The 23,258-nt window shown below is 36.6% G+C and overlaps 1 protein-coding gene, 1 long non-coding RNA gene and 1 pseudogene across 2 annotated transcripts; all 3 read left to right on the forward strand.

The window, feature by feature from the left end:
* Nucleotides 1–1,717: 1,717 nt before the first annotated feature.
* LOC126617624 (lysophospholipid acyltransferase 1-like) lies at nt 1,718–6,187 on the forward strand. The gene is made up of 8 exons (XM_050285645.1): nt 1,718–2,073; nt 2,881–2,936; nt 3,228–3,448; nt 3,549–3,957; nt 4,262–4,347; nt 5,370–5,433; nt 5,577–5,695; nt 5,898–6,187. Exons 1-8 carry the CDS (start codon nt 1,772–1,774, stop codon nt 6,036–6,038), a joined length of 1,398 nt encoding a protein of 465 aa, XP_050141602.1. The 5' UTR covers nt 1,718–1,771; the 3' UTR covers nt 6,039–6,187.
* Nucleotides 6,188–6,337: 150 nt separating this feature from the next.
* On the forward strand, nt 6,338–9,676 carry LOC126617627 (BAG family molecular chaperone regulator 1-like; annotated as a pseudogene).
* A 4,672-nt stretch (nt 9,677–14,348) lies between these two features.
* Nucleotides 14,349–15,766, forward strand: LOC126617628 (uncharacterized). The gene is made up of 4 exons (XR_007621444.1): nt 14,349–14,811; nt 14,932–15,000; nt 15,120–15,165; nt 15,263–15,766. It is a non-coding gene; the product is annotated as an uncharacterized LOC126617628 (long non-coding RNA).
* Nucleotides 15,767–23,258: the final 7,492 nt, after the last annotated feature.

The following is a 23,258-nucleotide window of genomic DNA, read 5'->3' on the forward strand; positions in this document are numbered from 1 at the left end:
CCAAAATTATTAGGGCGGTATATTTATATATGTTTTTATAAGAGTATAAATTTATAAAATTTAATTCAAAGACACAGAAATTTAACTAGAAGTGGTGGTTTGTCATTTGAAAATAATAAGGAGGTCTTGGGTTCAAAACACCATGTGTGCTTATTTACTTTCCTTTTTTTTACAAATTTCTTTTTATAAGAGTATAAATTTAGAAAATTTGGTTAAAGGATCAAGAAGTTTAATTAGAAACAATGATTTTTGTTGTTTAAAATTAACAAGAGGTCCTAAGTTCGAAATGCTATGTGCATGTTTATTCTTTTCAATTTTTACAAATTTTTGTTTGGTTGGTAATTTATTTTTAGTTACTATCTAGTAGCTATGTGGGTTGTTATTTTTAAATATTCGTTTTAATTCAAGTCTAATCTTCAACAAAGAATAATACGTAGACCAAATTTGCAAATTATATGACGTGTCATCAAAATGTTTAATTTAGTGCTCATTCATTAATAATACATATCAATTAAAGACTCGAAAACATCATTATTTTTTAGTCCCATATTGACAAGGTTAGTAAATAAGAAAAAAACACCTCACGATTTATTCAAAAACACATTCAAAGTTCAAATGGAAAACAAAACTCATCATCTATCTACTTGTAAGCCCGAAGTTTTTTTGTTTCCCTCTCTCAATACAAAATAAATTAGTTTTTCTGTGTTTCTAAATTATTGAGTTTGAAGTGTTTTTCTAAGTATAATTTTTTCGATGTCTTATGTGTGAAAATAAATAATTTTCTTATATGAAGTTAGAGCACTTTTTTTTACGTCGCCCCGGACCTCAAAAATCTTTGGACCGGCCCTTAATTCTCTAGAAATCCATTCAACAAGAATATGCCAGACATTGATAAATGCTTTCGATGACTTCAATGAGATTTATTCCCTTTAAATTTTCCTGCTGATTTCAGAGAAACAAGCGAGAGGCATTTTAACTTGAACATACAGCCAAAAAAACCTGTAAGAGAAGTGAAAAACAGATTGGGATTTTTCCATTTGAAACCTTTTTGATTTGTGAAATGAGAAAAAAAGTGCACCGATATTATTAAATGCGCATAAAATAAATGCGCATAAAATGCACATATATTATATGTAGGAACTCAAAATATATTACATTGATTTAAAGCTCATTCTGATGTGCTTTTAAAATGATTGAAAACGTTTATTGTAGAAATATTTTTAGGACCAATCCTTAGTAAAAATGCAAGTAAATCCTTAAAAAGCACTTAAAGTGCTTCCTTAAAGAAGCACATAATTGATGCTTCTTGCGTAAAGTACTGTAAGTGCTTTTGATATCCAAAAATATTTTTTCCAAAAATATATTTTTTAAAAGCATATTCGATTAAAAGTAATGATTTTAACCCGTATAAATGCACCCATATTATGGAGAGACTCAAAATCCATCAACCAGAAAATGCCAGCCGTGAATAAATGCTTTCGATGACTTCAAGAAGTTACGGAATAGGAAAAGACACCGTACAAGGACACTATCGTCATTTCAGCTCCAACAGACAACCAACCAGCGTTCTCCCCCGCAGCTTTCATCACCAAATCCAAATCGTGTGAAACACTGACTCCCACGCAAACAGTAAAAAGTCCGCCGAGGGGCATATCGGTCATTCACTCAGCAAGTCCAAACTGAAAAATGGATTTTGTTCTCCTTCTAATTTTCCGTATATAAAAGTCAGGACAGGTTTCTCAATTCGATTTGCAGATTGATACTACAAGCCATGGCCCTGGAGATGGAATCCATGGCCGCCGGGATCGGCGTTTCGGTCTCGGTGCTCCGTTTCCTCCTCTGCTTCGTCGCCACCATCCCCGTCAGTTTCATCTGGCGACTCGTCCCCAGTCCACCCGCCAAGCACCTCTACGCCGCCGCTTCCGGCGCTCTCCTCTCTTACCTCTCCTTCGGATTCTCTTCCAACCTCCATTTCTTAGTCCCAATGCTCCTCGGCTATGCTTCCATGGTCTTCGCCCGAAACCATTGCGGAATCATTACCTTCGTACTGGGCTTCGGCTACCTCATCGGCTGGTACGTTTCCAAAACACGAAGACTAATATTTGATTCCGATTCGTAATTTTGAAGAATTTGATTCCTTATTTGTGAGTTTGTTAATCGAGTTTTGTGAGAATAATTTGGTGGATAGTATTATTTTGTGTCGCTGATTTTGTAATTTATTCGGGTTTTTATTGATTTTTCAAAGATTGTTATTGGATAGTTCATGTTGGTAGATTGGTATGGTTATGTTATGATTTGTAGTGTTATTAATTTTTTTTTTTAATTATGGATGATTAAATTTGACAATGCTTGTGTAACTGTCATGAAATCCAATTAATTCGTGTTATTTTTGGTTGTAATCTTTTTTTTTTTAATTAAAAAATTGTATTATTATTAGGGGAGGGGGAGAGTTCGCAATGATTACAATAATTTAGGTGAGGCGAAAGTTTCTAACTCGGGACGCATGTATAAAACCTGTTAATTTCATGAAAATTCTGATTCTTTATGCGCAATCAGTGAAGAGCGTTACATTTTAAGTTTTACTGATTTGATTTGTCCCAAAATGATGTCTTTGAACTTTAAAATGCATTTTTAATGTTTCAACTTTCAATCACTTATGATGTTTGCAAGAAACCATGATGACACCATTAACAGTATGTGAATTGTATAGGGATCTTTGTGCTCTTTGTTGATGCTAACATTGTTTCAATAATCCTAAACAGTATTGAACGGATAACACTATCTATATGCGATAATTTTAATATTTATGTATCTAGGGATTTATTAAAGGTCTTATTTGATAATTCTTGATCATGTGTAAACATGTGTCTCTATGTGTAGCCATGTATTTTACATGAGTGGGGACGCATGGAAGGAAGGAGGAATTGATGCAACTGGTAAGCACAATATCAGCCTTTCTAGCCAGCTTGCGTTTCCTCCTTAATTTTCTGCTCTTTACCAGGTTGCAACGAGTGTCGTTCTCCTGTAAGAAAATGGCGGGTTCTGTTTTTGGTCATTGATGACTTCCGTTTCTTTTTTATTTTTTTACTAGAATTCATGGACTCTTCTAATGAATTCTTAACACGACTAAAAATGTATATAGTTGACATTTTGAATGGCCATATCTGTCTAAGCACTTTTACTTTTTATGTGCATTAGCTAAGTTTGAACTTCCTTCTCATACTTAGGGGCCTTAATGGTGTTAACACTGAAGGTCATCTCGTGTGCAATCAATTACAATGATGGGGTTTTGAAAGAGGAAGGTCTGCGTGAGTCTCAGAAGAAAAACCGGTTGATTAAGTTACCCTCCTTGATCGAGTACTTTGGCTACTGCCTCTGCTGTGGTAGTCACTTTGCTGGTCCAGTTTATGAAATAAAGGATTATCTTGACTGGACAGAAGGAAAAGGGGTATGCTTATTATGTACCAAGTGTCTAATCTTCTTCTCAGTTCTGTTTTCTTGAATTGATCTTTTCTCATACGTTGGCTTTTATTAATTATCATTTTCAGATATGGAGCCACTCAGAGAAAGGACCGTCTCCATCACCCTATGGAGCAACAATTCGAGCTCTTCTCCAAGCTGCATTCTGTATGGCCTTGTATTTATATTTGGTACCCAAATTTCCCTTGTCAAGATTTACTGAGGCCATATACCAAGAATGGGGGTTTTGGAAACGACTGAGCTACCAGTATATGTCTGGATTCACAGCAAGGTGGAAATATTATTTCATTTGGTCAATATCAGAGGCTTCTATCATTCTTTCTGGCCTCGGTTTCAGTGGCTGGACAGAGTCCTCACCACCAAAACCTCGATGGGATCGTGCAAAAAATGTTGATATTATAGGCGTTGAGTTTGCAAAGAGTTCAGTTCAGTTACCACTTGTTTGGAACATACAAGTCAGCACCTGGCTTCGCCATTGTGAGCATCTCTTTTGCTTCCTAAGTTTTCTTTTTTGTCAGTAACATAAAATCCCAACTTTTTCCCAGGAAACTATTTTTGCATATCCAAACTATGAATCCTAGTTAGGACTGAGTTGGATTCTGTTGAAGCTTTCTATATTCAAAGAACTATATGAATAATTGATCATATAGTTTGGTATCTGGTCAATAGTTTCTTCAGTTTTCTTCCTGTTGTATTTCATTGCTGAGATATTTTCTACTTTCAGCTGTGAGCAAGAAAGCGCATATTTTGTTTAATTAACTAACATATTATCCTTCTGTAGATGTTTATGATAGGCTTGTTAAACCTGGAAAGAAGCCTGGTTTCTTCCAGTTGCTGGCTACACAGACTGTCAGTGCTGTTTGGCATGTGAGTATAAACTGTTTTACCCTCATCCTGAATGTGTATTTTTGTCATTTGCTGATTTTGTGTCCATTTTAGATTTTGTTTCTTCAAACAATAGCTCTGCTGCAATGCATTCATTCTACAGAGTGGATTTCTTTCCATTTTTATAATTTAAAAAATGAGAAAAATAAAAAATAAACAGTTTCCTCGTGTAACTTATGTGTGAACTTTGTTACTTTGTAGTGTTCTGTTCCCTAATAAGGATGCTGGGACTGATTGTTTTAAGGCACCGAAAGGATGATTTACTGTTCCTCTAGTAGAGTATTCAGTACACTTTTTAATTCTTAGTTTTGCAATGTAATAAATTGTGTGGGAAATTCAATGTTTATATAACCTACATGGTTCAATGCATTTTACGTTAAAATCTTGTGTGTAGGTTTTGTGCCTTTAACAAATACTAGGTGAAAATAGATGGCTGGGTAGAGTAGAATTTGGTAGGGTGGGGATGGGGTAACAAGATGCCCTCCAGTTTTGTGTTTCATGTCACCACTTTTGGCTCTGAATAGATTTCCGTGACGTGTTATTTTAAACATAATTATGCTTCTTGTGTTATTACATGCGTTTCTATAGTTTTCTAGAACACCTAGGAGTTATACCATTCTAATGATTGATGGCAATTTCTTCAACAAAAAAATATGGCAGTCTATATTGTACGTTAGTTGTGCCAATGTCTGGTGCCCATTTATGTTCAAATTGCTAAAGTGAAATGATATTTATTTTGGGTGGGAGGGTAGTTCATTGTGCAGACCTTATAGTTTCATGTACTTGCAATGTTAACGTCATAATTTCTGATCATTCACCATGCAGTGTTGTCAAGCCAAGTTCCAAAAATTTGTGCTTGGACCCATTAAGTTTCTCTTACATTAACTAGTTGGCTTACTTTTGTTTCATAGCCTTGTGCTCTCTTATCTCCGGAATATGTTTGATTTTTCGCACGGTTCAAACTTGAATTTTCTGTATCATATTGGTTATTTTCTGAACTGCAGGGCCTCTATCCTGGCTACATCATATTCTTTGTTCAGTCAGCGTTGATGATTGCTGGATCAAGAGGTATTGGTCTCTCCGCTTCTAATTCACTATTTATTTCTTTGTTTCCTTAAATTACTATCTGTGCTTTAATAAGCAAGCATATACTAATTATTCCTTTTTTAAGATAATTAATCTGTATCGTTTTCTACCTGTTCCGCAAGCAGTGATTTACCGATGGCAGCAAGCTGTACCTCCAACTATGGATGTTGTTAAGAAGATATTGGTGTTCATCAACTTTGCTTACACCGTCTTGGTTCTGAACTACTCCTGTGTTGGTTTCATTGTTAGTCCTTGCTCTCGCTGTCTCTCGCACATACACATGCCATTTTAGACACACACATGTACATGAACACGTGCGATTAAGACACGCATGCATATGAGGACGTCATCCAAACATACCATGACCACGACACACGCATGTACATGAACACATACCACCCTCTGATGCTTTAAATTTTCTCATGCATCCGTCTCAAATGGTACAGGTATTAAGCCTTCGTGAAACACTGGCCTCGTATGGAAGCGTGCATTTCATCGGAACCTTTCTTCCCGTAGCATTGATCCTACTGAGTTACGTAATAAAACCTCCAAGGCCTGCGAAATCAAAGCCCCGGAAGGAAGAGTGAGGTCGTCTGCTGCAATGAGATAAGAAGGCACTTCTTTTCTAAGTTTACTTCACCTTGTTTCACAATGGTTGTAACATCTGTTCTACCGAAAATGTTGATCATGATAACTTCCGAATCAATGTTTATTTGAGTAGAGCATCTGTTTCATCTTTTGTAGCGTCAACCTCAATAAGCGAAATCACGCGAACAACGATCCGGAAGGCAATTGTAGTAGCTTAGGAATAGCAATTATTTTGCTGTCCAAACAGATGTTATTGGAAAACAAGGTGCTAAAACACGTTAGGTGCTAGTCGGACGGTGAGTTTGGGCCTAGCGCCCAGGTGGATAGGCAGACTAGGCTAATTTAAGTAAATTTATTAAATATTAAATAAATACATTCCCATTTATAAAAACACATAATTGTTTATATAAATTGCAAAATAAAATGACAATATAAAGTATTAGAACATATTCAAAACATGGTAACAAGTATATAATGAGTGTTTATTTAAGTATTGAAAACATAAAATGTAAAATGAAAGCTATCAATATTCTGTCTAAGTGAGAGTTGAAACCTAGCGGGTGCCTAAGTGGGTTTAGGTGGGTTAGGTAGGTGCCTAGGGGAACTAGGCAGATTCTTAAGCTGGTCTAAGTGCACTTTCTTAACTTTCAAACGCTTAGGGACTAATCGGGACGGTGGCTAGTTGCCTAGCACTTAGGCAAGGCTTAGACGGTGCTAGAAGAAGATTTTTAGAGCAGTGTTGGAAAATAAGATTGTTGGTGCCAATTTTACAGTTGAACCGACACGAACATCTTTTAAATTAAACTTGAGGGACAATGTTGGAGGAATTAGGTTTGATTCATAATTGCTTGATGCACCAATGTCGGTTTTAGAGTCGAGCATTTCAGCGTCAAAGCCTTAATTAAAGACCCAATGATCAAAGATTTAATCGTAAAAATATAGTATAATTGAAGTCTGGTTAAAGGCATCGACCAATAAAAAAATGTTCGTATTTATTTTGATAAACTTGAATTGATGTTTTAACCAATGAGATTGCAGAGACCGCTTTGGTGTGCAAAAATGAGAGAGTTTATCTTTTGACTACTCTCTCTGTCACGTGGATTATTAATTTAATTAAGCTTTACTTCAAACATGAAAAAGTGCGTCGCACCTTTTATAAAATGTAGAGAAATGTTAAGAAGATTATGTTAAATATGAAATTCTTCATGAACTTTTTATTGTCTCATGATTTTGGCACAATACTTTATAATAATAGCACGAAAATTAACGTTAAAATATGAGATGACAGAGAATTCATGTAAAGTTCTGTTTTTAGAGTCAGCTTAGTATTTCTCTAAAATAAAATAATTTTTAGCTTCATAAATAAATACCAATTATTTTCTTTTGACAAGACAGTAATGTCCCTCAGAACGACCACATTTACGCAACCAGATGGGTGCCAACTGGCTGGGATTTTCTTTCTGCTTAGTTGGCCTTGCATGTTCCGCTTTTTAATTCTACGTTGGCTTTCCTTTTCAATTATGTACAGGGGAGAACAACTTTTATAGTACAAATTCATTATTATTGTGTCGTTTTGTATTAATAATGTAACAATATGATTTTATTTAGTACTACAGTTTAGTGATATTTTTTTTATTTATAAATGAAAGATTTTAGGTTTTATTCTCGTTAAAAACGAGTTTGAACCACATTATTGCAAACTAATTATGAGGCTGAGTCTCACTCCCCTTCTTTTAGAATAAATAATATTATTTGTTAAAAAAAAAAGTTGTAACGACATGGTTTCTCTCCACATAGCGTTGTATTTTCATTACGAACACCAATGCAGTTGTCTACCCGTTGATATGGGGACAGAAACATATATCTCGTTGTATAATCTTTTCCTGCTTTAATTTCTTTTGTTTTGGTGTTGGATTTGAGTTTGCATGAACACACACGACAGTCTTGAACAAGAAGAAAAAAAAAGAGTTAAAAGATCTGAATTCTGCACGTAAAAATCCAAATGGTTCTCTCTATTTTTTGTCCTTCTCCTTACGTTCACGTAAACTGATGTGGATTTTTCCCTTTACCCCCTCTTTTCCATTTTTTGTATAAAAATTTTATTCCCTTCACTCACTTCACCTTCTTTCTCTGCTGGCCATTAGTTCTCTCCTTTTTATTTACCAATTTCCATTGTTTCTCTATTGCTTTGATTAGATCTCTCACTCTTGACAAAGTTTTGGTCACTTTTCCGTCATCTGTCTCACTTAGTTTATAGTTCTGCTCGTCTAATCCTCTGTTTACTTTTGCTATTGTCGTTAATAGAAAAAGGCTATAAATATTACTTGTAATTGTTGTTTTTGTTTTGCACCATTTCTTCCCAATTCTTTCACCATTGGGGTTTCTTTGATTCCACGATGGGTTACTTTGAATCCAAGCAAAGAACATCGCATGAAAATGCTTTCTTCGGAAAGCAAGCGCTCTTATGACGATGGCAGTGGATGCCTCGATAGTGCAGGCTTGGAAATCAGGCCGGGGGGAATGCTGGTGCAAAAGCGAACCGTTGAGACGAATCCCAGTTCTATTTCAATCCCCACAATCAAAATTAGCGTCCATTATGGCTCTTCGTACCACGAAATTCTAATCAGCTCCCAAGCAAGCTTTGGTACTACTTTGAAATTTCGAATCCATAAGCTTTTGTTTTGGAATTGTTTTGTTTAATTGAATTTGGTTTTGAATTTGCAGGGGAGTTGAAGAAAATGTTGGCAGAGCCAACGAAATTGCACCATCTGGATCAGAAGCTAATATACAAAAAGAAAGAGAGGGACTCCAAAGAGTATGTGGCAAGAGTTAAACAAGGATCAAGGATTGTGCTGGTGGAAGACATTTTGGGCAGAGACAAAAGGTGCCTAGCTCAGAAATTCAAATGCAGAGAAATCTTATAAATCCTCAGCCGAAATCAACTTGGAAGTGGACAAGCTTGTAGGCCAGGTAATGAAATTGAATCATATTTGCGGGGAAAAGAACTCGAACTTGGGCGCAAGCGTGCAGCGACGAACTGGCCTAACCGCTATCTACTGAATTGTTTTTATTAATATCTTTTTTGTTGTAAATAGGTCACATCTTTGGAAACAACAGCTTCTACAGGTGGGAAAGTTTCCGAGACAGATGTGGAGAAATGGACTGAGCTTCTGATGATGGAGTTGATTAAACGATGGAATTGTTGCCGACAGAGATCTAAAATTGCAGAGAAGAGTGCATGTATTATAAATTTCAACATCTTTAAAATGTATTCTACTTGCACATTATTTGTATTATTCTAATTGTTGGTTTACAAAGTTGAAGGTGACAAGAGTTCAGAAGTAAATAGAAATTCTGGACATGTTAAAGCATCAGAACTCCAAATCTAGCAGCAATGGGGATAAAATCAAATTGCAGTACGAAAAAAATCCAGTGATGCAGCCGCAACAAGAGAAGAATTTTGATTCAGTTGTAGTTACAACAAAATGGGAAACTTTTGATTAAAACCAAAAGGGCTAATTAGAAGTTGTTTGAGTAAGTTCTTCCTCAAATTAGAGTCCAAAACAATGAGAATTGCATTGTTAAAACATGTATAATTAAATACATTGTTCCTCGTTTGATTTTCCATTTGTTACAATTAACTGGTATCTCATTTCTTTTTCTCTACTTTTGGGGTTGGCTATTTGCAAATATGTAAAATAACTTATGGCAAGTACCTTCGCCCATAAGCGGTAGGTCTCGGGTTCGAGACTTGGGAGCAGCCTCTCCATAAATGGGGGTAAGGCTAGCCGACATTCACCTCTCCCAGACCCTGCGTAAAGCGGGAACCTTGTGCACTGGGTACGACTTTTATTTTGTTAACTACACTCCGTCTGTCTAGGGACCAAAGGATTGGACCATTCAGTTCATCTTTTTTTTTTTCTTTTTTTTTTCAATTATTTATAGCCTATTTATTTTTCACAACTGGTTATGAATCTATGATTAAACAAGTATATGGAATTAAAGCATGCAGAACCACAAAAGATCCCTTGTTTCCTGTATGGCCGCATTGCTGCTATTGGAAATTAAAGAATTGCAGAAAATCATAGTGGAATAAATACCCTTCTGATTAACCATACAAAAATAATAGAAAAGTAGGTTTGACTTTAGAAGATGTGATATGATATCGAGCATGCTGCCTACATGTTCTGACAAAGAAAAATAAAAAGTTAAACAATATTATCTGCAGATTCACTATGTTAATCAAATTCAGTAAAACATGAAATCCAGATATGGGCTGAGAGTAAATAAATCAAGATGGAAGGCTGTGACTCTCAACCCAATAATGAATTTCAGTCCATGCAACATTCTCAGCTCAGAAATAGAATGCCAGCAATTCGACTGAGTCTTAGTGAAATTAGGATTGTTAAAGGATCAGATTGTGATAGTTGTTCGATCGAATGCTGTTTGGGTTAGGATTGTTGAAGGACCATAATGAGTTTTGGTAAGATTCAAATTATTTTCAGAATCAAAACCTATGACTGATCATATAAAAAAATGAAATGAGCGTAGAAGGAGACTAGATTCAGAGTCCTAGTCCAAGTCGAAAAAGCCGAATCTGGATAGAAATAAAGTCTTGGCATGATAGGTGTTTGCTGAGATAAGTGCCAAGGGTATCCAGGTGTGCTGAGGAGTTACATTTATGATAGAACTTTACTTCAGCAGACTTGACTATCATAGAATTCACTTGTATAAAAAGAAGTGGTTTTGCAACATACAGAAGACCTTCAACTCAACATACAACTCAACAATCTATGCAATACCATTCTCACACATTTGAGAAAAATTATACACACACACACACACACACACACACATACTAAAACCGTTCCTTCTACAGTGTAATTCCTTTTTTACCCCTTGTTTGCTTCTTTAGTTACTGTTTATTGTATAGTGTGATTTCGTTTTTACCCTTTCATTTTTTCTTTGGTCTTTTGGCTCTTCTCAAGTCTTGTGCTTCGTTTTTGTCTATTTGAGAAGGGAAGGATCTCGATGTACACGTGTGGGTCATCTAGGAATGAAAAGAGGTAGAATATACGCGTGTTGATTCATCTGGGGTGGGAGGGAGATTATCATTCCACTCTCCATCTCATTCCACTTTCTCTCTCAAAAATCTCAGCTGGAGGAACACTGAAAGAGATGATTGTGGCATACACAAGCCTCTCTTTGGCTACCTTATTCACTATGTTAACTTTTTCGTCCAACAACCACCATCAGCGGGCCAGGAGGTTGGAGGAGATGTTGCCTCTACCACCCCCGTTCAGCTCGGTGAGATCACCCAAGACAACTTTGATTGCAGGGTAAGGGCTGGTTTGGTATTGCTGTGCTTTGAAAAAAAACTGCTGTGAGAATAAGTGGCTGTGCTGTGAGAATAAGCGGCTGTGATATAAATCATCAGAGTGTTTGGTAAACTTTTTTGTAAAAGTGCTTTTGAAAAAAAAAAAGCAGTTTGATAGTGGGTCTTTTCATTAAAGGAGCACTGTAGCTCCGTGTGCTTTGAAAAAAAGCCAGTTTTCCAAAGCTGCAAATAACAGCTTTAACTTTTTCCTTTGATTTCAGCTTATTCTCACAACAGCTTCCAAAATAAGCCATTTTTTTTAGTTTACCAAACACCTAAAACCTTTACAGCTTTTTTTCATGGGTGCTTTTTTTAACCACCTCACTCCCAAACCACCCCTAAGTCTTCTCTCTCTAGAATTTTGTTTGGGATTATTTTTTTCTCTCTGTTCCGCTCAATCTTTCTAGCCTCTGATTGAATCTATTTTGTTAATCATCTTCGAAAAGTGACATCATTAGTGATTGGTTTTAGGGTTGTCGGGTTATTGATTTTCTGCCATGTTCGTCCCGGACGCCTGGACACGTCATTTGGTAAAGTTGAATCTCCATTCCTTTTTATTTGTCCCACTTAACTCATTATTTTCTTTCCTTTTTTTGTTTCGAAGCAATCAAATAATATGTAAAATTGAATGGGTTTTCCTCTTTTTTGTTTGGTTTTGTTTTATTTTCGTATGGTTAAATTTTCAGGAAGCTGATCAGGCTAGTGAAGTAGTATGGAGTGGGAAAATAGGCATAAATAGTTGAGAAGTTGATGGGTAGGGTTGGCAAGTAGTGCAGAAAAACATGTCACAATCATTTGCACCCTCATATCAAGGTAATTTGTTCTTACATATCTTTGGGATGTTATAAATTTTGCATGAGTAAACTAACAACTAAAATTTGCTGCTCGGATACATTTTTAGATTTGTACATTTGATTCTTTCTCAATTTTGCCAGAGAGAATAAAATTTTACTCTCTAGTCCTTTTGATTTTGGTTTACTATTGAATTTTATCACTCTGTCAACAAAAAACCTTTCTATGCTTGAGAGTCTTGCAGGAAAGTAGTCACTCTTATGCTTATGTTCTGGTTTGAGTTTTCTGATTTTTCTGGTTCTCCGTTTTGGAAAATTGAAGCATCTGAGTTCGATTGAGAAACCCATTTGTTATATTGTACACTTGCATTTTAAACATCTGTAAATTGTTAATCTTTTCTGGGTTTTTAGGTTTTTAGGTTTGGATTGTTATGAAATGGATGAATCAAAATTCTGTTGTTATAATTTGTACTGCTCTATACACATTGTGCAATGTATGGTGAATAATTGATCTTCCAATTTGTGCTGGACTTTTTGATCCGTTCAATTATATATCCCTTATTGAAATTTAGTCTAATATACATAGACATAATGATGGAGGTAAACAAAATGATTACAATGGTTCTGTTCATCCATTCAAACTGAAGTATAGTTATCTAATTATTACAGTTTAATTGCATTATCTTATTGCTTAGTTTTTGTTGTCCATTCTCTTATTTGCTTAGTTTGGATTACTTGGCAGAAAATACGGATTCATTTCTTTGGAGAACCTGCTGTTCTTTGCGAAGACTTTTTCGGTAAGATTCAAACATTGATATGTAACTAGAAAGTTTGAACAACAAGAAATAGGTTTCGCATACTCCCAACATAACAAGAAACTACGAAGCTTGAAATACATGTGTTATTATGGCTAATGTGCTCGACTGATATATACTTAATGTTCCAACCATGTTAGGCTGTCTAAATATGTTTATTTATGTTGTTGCAAAACATAATTCCAGTATTTATTGAAAAAGTAGGGAGGAAAGCAAGCTGCTTGGAAATATCCTTTCGTTGTTACTGGTGTCAATATCATATTTATGGTCATGCAAATACTTGGCCTTGAAGCCAGTAAGTGTCAAAGGTGCTAGTTTCGTTCCAAGTTTTGAACTTAGTCAATGATTTAGATGATAAAAGGTGAATTTGTTAACATAATTCTTTGAATTTTTTTTTCTTCTGAAAATTGAAGAATTATACAAGGTCAAAGCCATTTCTTGCAATTGATATGGGAATTTCTTGAAATTGAAGTATTTGGATCTTTGACATTATTTTTCTTTCTTTTGGGAGAATAAGTAAGATGAAAACAATATTTGTTACTTGCTAGGTTGGTGAAAATCTGAAAATTGACCCAATTTTGTACAATATATTCGTTTAAGAACAATAAACAAATATTGTACAACATCACCTGACAACGTTACCTGAACAAAAGCTTAACTTACTCTGATGTGAAAGAAAGAATGGTTACATGTACAAATATTGTATGAATCATGAATGAAATTGAGAAGACTAGATCGTTAGATAAATCATAAACTCCATACAAAACCTTGGGAATGCCTCTATAAATTTTTAGTGTAAAATTTGTAATAGCAATGTAATTCTCATTTATAAAAAAAGAAAAACACCAGTTTTTAAATAAAGTGCTCCTTTGTTTCTGTTTCTACAGTTTTTGCTGAATTTAATTTGAAAGTTAATATTTGCTATTATCTCAGGCTGCTTTATGAGTTATTGAAGAAATTGGATTCAGAATTGAAGTATGAGGTCTGCCACTGGGCTGTGTATTATGTAAGTATAATCGTTTTTCCTACCATTGTTTCAGACTTTAGTTCCTTTTGATAGTGTGGTTGGATCAGGTTGTATATATGGTGACCATCTCTGCTTATAATGAGCTTCCATTTGTTGTGATGCAAATGACCATCAACATACCACGACCACAAAATTTATGCTTAGCATGCTAACGCAATTGATATACAGATCTTTGTACAAAATTCTCTCATATTGATGGTTCATTGAATAGTCAATAAGTATTATATAATAAACAATTTATATTTACGAGAACACCATCTTATCATGTTTCTTGAAGAATTTAGAGTGAAATTTGAAAACTTGGAAGAAATTTCGCTTTTGAGCAAAGCCCGTCTGCTAAAATGTCTAGATTGAAGGAAAAATATGGCAAATGCTAAATATACTTTAGGGCAAATACATTTTTGATTCACCTTTATTTATTTATTTATTTTTTCCAGGGATCCATAGAAAAATGATTTGTGGCTTGCGATGATAGAATTGTATAGCTATATTGCCCCTACTTTGTTTGTATAATTTCATTTTTGCCTGGGTTACACGTGTTGTTGATGGTGGACGTGTGTTGGAGGATGGAAGCCCAAATCTTCTCTCGAAGGTTCCAATACGCTTTTGCATTTGCATATAGATCTCTCGAGCTTTCAACATCGTCTTGCTCAAAACCGTCTTGATTCCCTTGTCTTTAGTCCATCTTCTCGGACTCTCTTGCAGCTCCTCCATTTCTCCCTATGCAAATCTCAAAGATGCCTACCACAATTGATTCACCAGGTCTTCTTAGCATAAAATTAGTTTCAATTATTGCTTTTAAATAATTTCTCTCTCTCCTCCCTCTAACATTCATTTTTTATTTTTTGGAAAGGGTTTAATAGATGTCGTTTCTGTGTGTAGTTGGTTCTCAGAGAAGTTTGTTAAGGGCCAATGGGACAAGGATTGCAGAAATACAAGGCTGGCCTCTCAGTGCATTTCAATCTTACCCTCCTCCTCCTAAATTTTCTTCCAAATCACAATTTATATGATTAATTTGCTGATTCTTTTTTCTGGGATTTGAATTTTTGTCTCCTGATTATTTTTTGTAGAGATCGTACTAATTTCCCTTTGAATGGAAATTTGGGGTTTCTTCAGGTATAACGTTATCAAGTTTTATTTTTCTAATTTACTGATTTTGGAGTTTTACAGGGAGTGAAATATACTAATTTTTGGGGATTTTTGGTCTTTGTAGGGTTTTCGCTCGCCAGACAATGATAGGTGATTCACCGCAAGAAGCAGCAATTATGCTGCAAACTGAATCCAGGATGACTGACCTAGATTCTTCATAGTGGTCACACCTCTCCTCCTCTCTGCTCCTCCTCCAAAACCCCTATGCAGGTTTCCAAACTTAAATTGTATTTTCTCTCTCTTTCAGCCATTTAAAAGGGTTTTGGAAAAAATGATTATTTTTTTTACTATAATTTTGGTTTTGATGATAAAATTTGGATTTGCTCGTTTAGGGATTTTCTAGTTCAGGACCTAGGAAACAAGTAGCAATGTAGAGGCACTGTTGGAGAGATTGTGGACCTCTGTTTAATCATAGTCTAGTGAAGGGATTAGCATATCCAACTTTGTTACTGCTTTGCTTAATACGATAGAGCATATGAAAAATAGGGAAATTAAGGATTTTATGTACCTTCAGGATGACAAATAAACTGTGTCTTAGCTTTTACTTATATTGTCCCCATTTGTTTTCTCATATGTTCTACTGTTTCGAATTAATCACTAACAACTCTATTTTTCAAAATTTGTATCAGCCAATTGAAAACTCTTGCAGAGTATGACTCAGAAGAGAAAACCTTACAAACAATATAGATGTAAAATAGCACAAGACTTACTACAACATGAAAAGCAGCATATAAAAATGTTATAAATGTAAACAACACTGTATATAGTATTATATTTTGTAATTAACACAATAAAAAAATATCATCTTTGTGTTAAACATGTTATACATGTAAAATAATACCACCTTGAATGGTCTTTAAACCTGCGCGATGCCTTGAACGGTCTTTAAACCCGTGGCATCGTGCGGGGGCTCGTACTAACTACTTCACTAACCCCCTCAGGGACCATTTCTATTGATTTTCAATCTCAGGGACCAAAGTGATGTGTTATGCAAATCTCAGGGATCATTTTGGCTAAAAAGCCAATCTAATCCCTAATGGGAACAAACTTGAGACTGGACTAACCCTTAGTCCTGTCCAATCTGATGATCTTTAGTAGGGCAAACAAACGCCCTCGTACGAAATTAGGTTAATGCTTATTATTAAGTTAATTACAATTTGAAATACAGAAATAACATTTTCTCTTCCAAGAACATAGAGAGTTTGGTTGAAGAATATATTTTGTTTAAGAAGATTCAAGCCTGCTATGGTTTGGCAAAGACAACATATCGGTGCATAATATATTTCTTAACTTGTCCCTCTTAGTATACAACATCCAAACTGAAATGTATGACCTTTCCGTTTGCACAAAAGGATGAGTTTTGCTACGTATAGAGTTACTTGTATAGAGCTCAAGTAGCATGGACTATAGAGGATTAGGCAAGAAAGAAACTACACAACGGCCCAATCATGACAATTAGGGGTGGTTCAAGACGGGATCCCGAATCAAAACTCATAACCCGAATCCCGAACCAATCTATTTCGAGATTCTCAATTTTTTTTGGATTTTCGATACGGTTTAGGATTGACCATTTTTCGTGCAAAGATTTCCCACCGCCATGGACTGACAGAGGTGGAGAATAAGAGAGGATGAGAGATCGAGAGACAAAGAAGCAATAAGCGAGTCATGGTGGCTGCATGATGTGGTGATGGACATGTGGTGGCTGTACGACAAAGTCATTTGGTGGTGGTGCGTGGTGGCTGCACGGTCTGGCTGGGCGATGGAGAAAACATAGAGAACTCAGAGGGAGGAGAGAGAAAGAATATCAAGGTATGAAGCGAGTTGAGAATGTTAAATATAAATTAATGATCAGTTATAATGTTTTAGTTTTACTTGTGTCTGTATGAAAGGCACATTAGTTTTGTATTGTGAAGGCCAAGTTGTCTTTGCTTTATTTTTGAAAGTCAATATGCCTAGAGTCTAGGTGTTAGCAAAGAGGTGGAAGTAGACTTGGCGATTTCTCACATGATCCGTTAACATGATATGTAAATGACACGAAAATAACAGGTTTCGAGTCAACACGATAACTAATAAGGTCGTTTTCAGGTCACCATAAGAACCCATTAATAACAGGTCCTTAATAGGTTTACACGAAGGTGACACGTAGGTAATCCGTTTTGACACGTTAAGAAAAAATTTATTTTGAAGATTTTAATTTTCTAAACTGTTGAAAAACTTATTATAAAATACAATAGCCATAATATATATGTATATATTGTAATTTAAATATGTATTATTGTATTAGGCAAACAAGGTTCTTTATCAGAGAATGGGGTCTTATGGAATGCCTGATTGCATTTGCACATGATTCGTAATAAATAGCATTTCCACATGGATTAGCAATCAAAGCTTGGGGATACTAAGTATGGGAATAAGTTTCGATCTATGGCAATTTCTTTGTAGTGGCTAGTTAAACCTATCAGATATAGGAGAGAGTTTCATTTAACCATTCCCCTCCTGCAGCCAAAGTGTTAGCGGCTATAGCATCCACCAGTAATGCGTGGAAGAGGGTAACCTTTCTGTGCAGATAAGACATATTAACTGTGACAACCCGTCCCAAATTTTATGATTTTATAAAATTTTAAGGGTTTTTATTCATTATTCTATTCATTTCTTATGTTTTATTAATTGAGGGGTTAGAAAATTAAGAGGAAAAACAGAAGAAAAAAAAAAGGGAAAGGAGGGAAGCGGAGGAGAGGAAGAGAAAGTTGATTGGGCACCGCCCAATTAGAAAAATGGGAGAGAATAACTAGAAGGGATCAGGTAGGGGTGGGCACTTGAAACCGAAAACCGAAACCGAAACACGAATCGAATCAAACCGCACCAAACGGTTTGGTTTTGCGGTTTTGAAATGGTTTCGGTTTCAAAATCGAACCGCGGCACATAAAACGGTTTGGTTTCGGTTTTGGGTTTTCAAAACCGCACCGAAACCGAAACCGAAACCGAAACCGAAACCGCACTTTTTTATTTTTATTTAGTTCATTCAACTAGGTTATACTTATACATTTGGTTTTGCGGTTCTGGGTTTGCACCGAGTGGGTTTGCACTTTCAGTGACTGCTTCTGCGCCGCCTCCTTGCATCTCCGCATCTGCCTTTGCGACCTGGTCACCTGACTACCTGCTTGCATCTGCTTCTTCCTGCCTGCTTGCGAGCGACTGCTTCTGCCTGCCTGCCTGCGAGCGAGTCGCGACTGCTTCTGCATCTGCTTCTGCGGCTGTCTGCGAGCGACTGCTTCTGCTTGCGACCTCACTGAGTCACTGAGTCACTGCTTGCTTTCATCTCTGCCTTGCCTTGCAACCTCACTGAGTCATTGCTTACCAGCTAATATGGTAAGATAATTTCTTAGTTATTTGTCCCCTTTCACTTGATGAAATGTTGAACAGTTTCTTAAAAATATCATCTACAATCAACTCAATAAACTTGATTTTGAATTAATTATGTTTCTGCCATTGTCTATACGTGGGTTGTGCATCACCCAAAACAGCCGGTTGCACTGTTGTTTTTGGGGCCGAAGGGTGGGGGCGTGATTTTGGGGGACAGAGGAGAGAGGAGAGGGGTTTAGGTGCAGAAGATCTGATCTCGTGATTTGGGGGAGAGAGGAGAGGGGGTTGGACGCAGAGATTTGGGGGCGTGATTTTGGGATTTTGGGGAAAGAGGAGAGGGGTTTGGTCGCAGAAAGTGGGTGCATGTTTTGGGGGATTGTATCTGTCATTCCTCACGAAATGGCAGCTTCCCTTCTCAACCCAATTTCTCTCCCCCTCCCCTTCTTCTCCATCAAAACCCCTAATTTCCCCAATCTGATATGTCCTATTTCTCAATACACCCACCTTCCCTCTCAAGGCTCTAGCTTTAGCCGGCAGCAACCCAACCAAACTAACTCAAACCCTTAAATGGGGAGCCCACCCGAACCCATCACCATCCATTCCCATCTTCACCACCTACACCACTGGTCCACCGACCCACCCTCCCTCCACCGCCTCTGCACCCAAACCAACGTCCAAATGCACTCTCTTGCTTTGTTTTTGGAATTCGTATTTAAGTTTGATATCTTTTTTGCAGCTGCTGGAAAGTGGTCGCAGAAAATTTCTCTTATGGGAGTTATGGAGGAGTTGGGGAGGAAGAACAAAGTATTCAGCAGCTGAGATTCAAAGCTGCTTTGCTTTCTTTCTCAAGTTGAATTTTAGTAGATGTGAATTATGTGATGCGTTTTCGTGCAATTTTTTGGTGCAGTTTTGGTGCAGTTGTGGTGTAATTTTTGCTGCAGTTTAGTTGCTGTTTTTTGTGCAGTTTTGGTGCTGTTTAGCTGCTGTTTTTTGTGCAGTTTTGTGCAGTTTTTTGTTGCAGTTTCAGTGCAGTTTTTTGCTGCAGGTTTGGTACAGTTCTTGGTGTTGTTTTGCTGCAGATTTGGTGCAGTTTTTGGTGTTGTTGCTGTTTTTGGTGCAATTTTGGTGCATATTCATTAATTAATATACAAGAAAAATAAGACCATCTTATGCATAAATATGTGTATATTTTAAATTGTACATTTTTTTCTCAAAAACCAAACCGAAACCGTTTGAAACCGCACCGAACCGAACCAAACGGTTTGGTTTCATTTCGGTTTTGGCTTCAAAACCGCACCGCAAAAAGTTTCGATTTCGGTTGTGGTTTCACTCGAAACCGCACCAAACCGCACCGCGCCCACCCCTAGGATCAGGTGTGGCCAATCAAGAAGAAAAGAAAGGAGAGAAAGGAGGGAGGCGCAAAGCACCCAACCCAACCCTTTTCGGTGACCCGTTCACTTGCGCCCAACCCGGTTTCGAAACCAGTGAAATTCCGACGATTCTGAGCCATTTTCAAGAAAATTTCATCCCATTTTCATTTGCAATCATCACTATACCTCTTACCCTTCATTTTTCTATCAAGATTCAATGGAAATTGGGTCAAATCCGTGACATTTGGCGATGGTGACATCGGTGGGTCTTGTGTCGATTCTCCCAATTCTGAAGTAATTTCTTCCAATTAGAACCATCACTAAACTTCCCTTGAGGCCTAGAACAATGCCCAATCATTGGTTGGAGTGTCAGAGTTGAGTTGAGGATGATTCAAGAACACCCAAATCCTAGGGTTTTCCGGCGGGTTTGATGAAATTGGGGCCTTTCCAGGCCAAATTAGACTTTTCCACCGGTATAAAACTTGCTCTACTCATTGAGATCTTCATTTATGTGAAATTTGGTAATTTTTGGAAATAGTTGGATTTTCCGGCGAGTCGGGGCGGCCGACCGCCACCGATGGAGGCGTGTGCGACGGTGCTTGGCCAGTGGACCGCCAATGCTATTTTTAGGCTATGATAAATGTCAGGAATTCAGTTTTGATATTTTAATGACGTAGGTTGATCGTTGGAACCTAAATTCTCTACGATACGTTAATAGGTATTTATATGAATCGACGATCCGACCGTTGGATCATCACCAAACCTTGATACATTGTAGTACGTAATATTTAAAGAACGTAGGAACTTATGGATTGGGAATCCGATGCACGGATCTTTCCAAATTGGATTTGTAAGTTAATAAAATAAAACGTTAAATGTCACTTGGTTTTGGGCAATTAGCAGAGATCTGACCGTTGGATCGTAATGAAACTTTAATATGTTATTCTGGAAGCTTAATTTGGATCTTTGGAAGTTACGGATTGGAAATCTGATATGCAGATCTTCCGGATTAGTTATACAGGGTTGTAGACCAAACCGTTGATCTTTGATCAACGGTTGACTTATGGGCAATAAGTCTCAAACTATTTTAGAATATCCTTGAGGATGTGCCTTATGTGAATTACGTATTCTATTGATAAGAGTTATGAGATGTGATTCGATAATTGTTATAGGCGCCAATCGTTCGGGACGACTTGATGTGCGTGCTAGAGAATCATAGCGTGGACTCCAGATGAGTAGATCTTTTACTTTTTATCATATGTATAAAATTGATTGTTCCACAAACGCTTCTAAATTGAGTTATGCATGTCACCTACAAATAATTATTGTGAACTACGAATGGCTTGATCCATGTTTAGGGTACGTAGGCAGTCTAACGAGACTTTAGATGCAGCCATATAATAAATGAGATTAATTAATTGAGACAATAGCATCGTTTGGGGAATTGAGCAATGTGAAGGATATTGGTGAAAACTGTGTGTTTTAACTTTATGTTTTGGTAATTAATAGTTACTACGCCGTATTATATAATTGGAAATACTAAGAAATGTTTTAATTTTAGATTTCATCATGGCATATTCATATGTATATTCCTTGCACATGATTATTGTTAACGCTCTGAAGTGCAAAGGTGAACGCAAGACACACAGGTAAGTTCATGTAAGTATACGGTATTAGTTGATTTGATGGGGTTATGGTATGACTACATTTATATTTTAAGCAACTCCGACATTGTCGTATAGATTGCAATAGTAAGCAACTCCAACATTGTCGTACAGGTTGCTTATGAGTCGTACATGTTGTAATAGATGCATTTAAAGCTTATAAACCTGCATCCCGGCGTTAGTGCTTCCACCCGTGGCCAGGGCACAGTCCTTCACATAAGGTTCACCTCCTGCACCATACGCTTACCTTGAATTCAAGGTAGGTGCATAGGCTTGTTGTATAGACCACTATAGGTGGTTCCGACTCGTAGGTCATTTTTCACGTGATCGTAGCACTTGAGCGTATTCATTTACACCAGGCCTGTCGTACAGACCATTATTGTGGTTCTGATTCGTGTGTAGGCGTAGTGCCGTATAGATCACTAGAGGTGATTCCAACTTATGTGCTAGCAATGATCAATGAGATATGAATGCAGTCGTTCCGACTTATGTGCTAGCAATGATCCATAAGATATGAATGTGGTCGTACAGATCACTAAAGGTAATTCCGACTTATGTGCTAGCAATGATTGATGATATATGTGATGAGATATGGATAAGTTGTACAGGTCACTGGAGGTGACTCCAACTTATGTGCTAGCATTAATTGAAGTGATAGGGGTACGGTCGTACAGGTCACCATAGGTGATTCCGACATGCGTGCTAGTATGGTCTATTAAGTACATGATTATTTATATTGCTAATGAGATGTTGGGTAGTGGTATACTTCTGGGTTTACTGTTAGTATACTTTCGATTTCATACTTCTACGTAGTATGATTTGCTGGAAACTATACGTGTTTTATTGCGAGGGGTTACTACCTTTGATAATGGAAATGATTTTGGAAATCTTTGCCTTGACTACTCACACTTTCTATTTTTGCACCCCTCCAGGTACTAGTAGCAAGGTTCTGTATCGACGAGGACTTGTGGCACTCCTAGTTCAAGTGGCTCCTTATGATGGTATAATTATTATCTTTGCTCACTGTACTTGTCTTATGCTCTGTATCAAGTGAAAAATGGGTCCAGACCCACTCACCGCTCACTCGTGTACTTAGGCACTTTAGATTTTAATTTATTCACATTATACACATTATCATACTTTATGGCTTCGTTACCTTCCAAGTGTCGGCTAGCACGGCTCGATTCGGAATCCTAATGGACATTCTAGGTCGGGGTGTGTCATCAACACCTTTTGCATCTTTTAAAGGAAATATATAAGAATGGCGTTTTATTAATTAATTAATTTAGTTTTATAATATACCATAGTTAAAGAGTGAGATTAAAAAATTACACAACACAATTAAAAATAAAAATATCAAGTAATATAAAAATATCAAACATGTTAAAAAAAATTATAATAATTAGTTTACAAGTGCAAAAAATGTGAAAAAAATATGCAAATGCTTGTGATCGCATCCTCTAGCTTCGAGTATAGGTACATTGTCGTTTGAATTTTTAAAACCATACAAGCCCTCATGAATAGTATTTTTAAGGGAAAGCATATATAAACGTGCAAAGTTCTTCAACCTTGGGGGGTATTATGTAATTTACCCTAATTATTAATATACAAGTTTGAAAAAATGTGAAAGCATATATAAACGTGCAAAGTTCCTCAACCTTGA

The sequence above is a fragment of the Malus sylvestris genome, chromosome 4 (assembly GCF_916048215.2).
Source record: "Malus sylvestris chromosome 4, drMalSylv7.2, whole genome shotgun sequence".
Classification (NCBI taxonomy): Eukaryota; Viridiplantae; Streptophyta; class Magnoliopsida; order Rosales; family Rosaceae; genus Malus; species Malus sylvestris.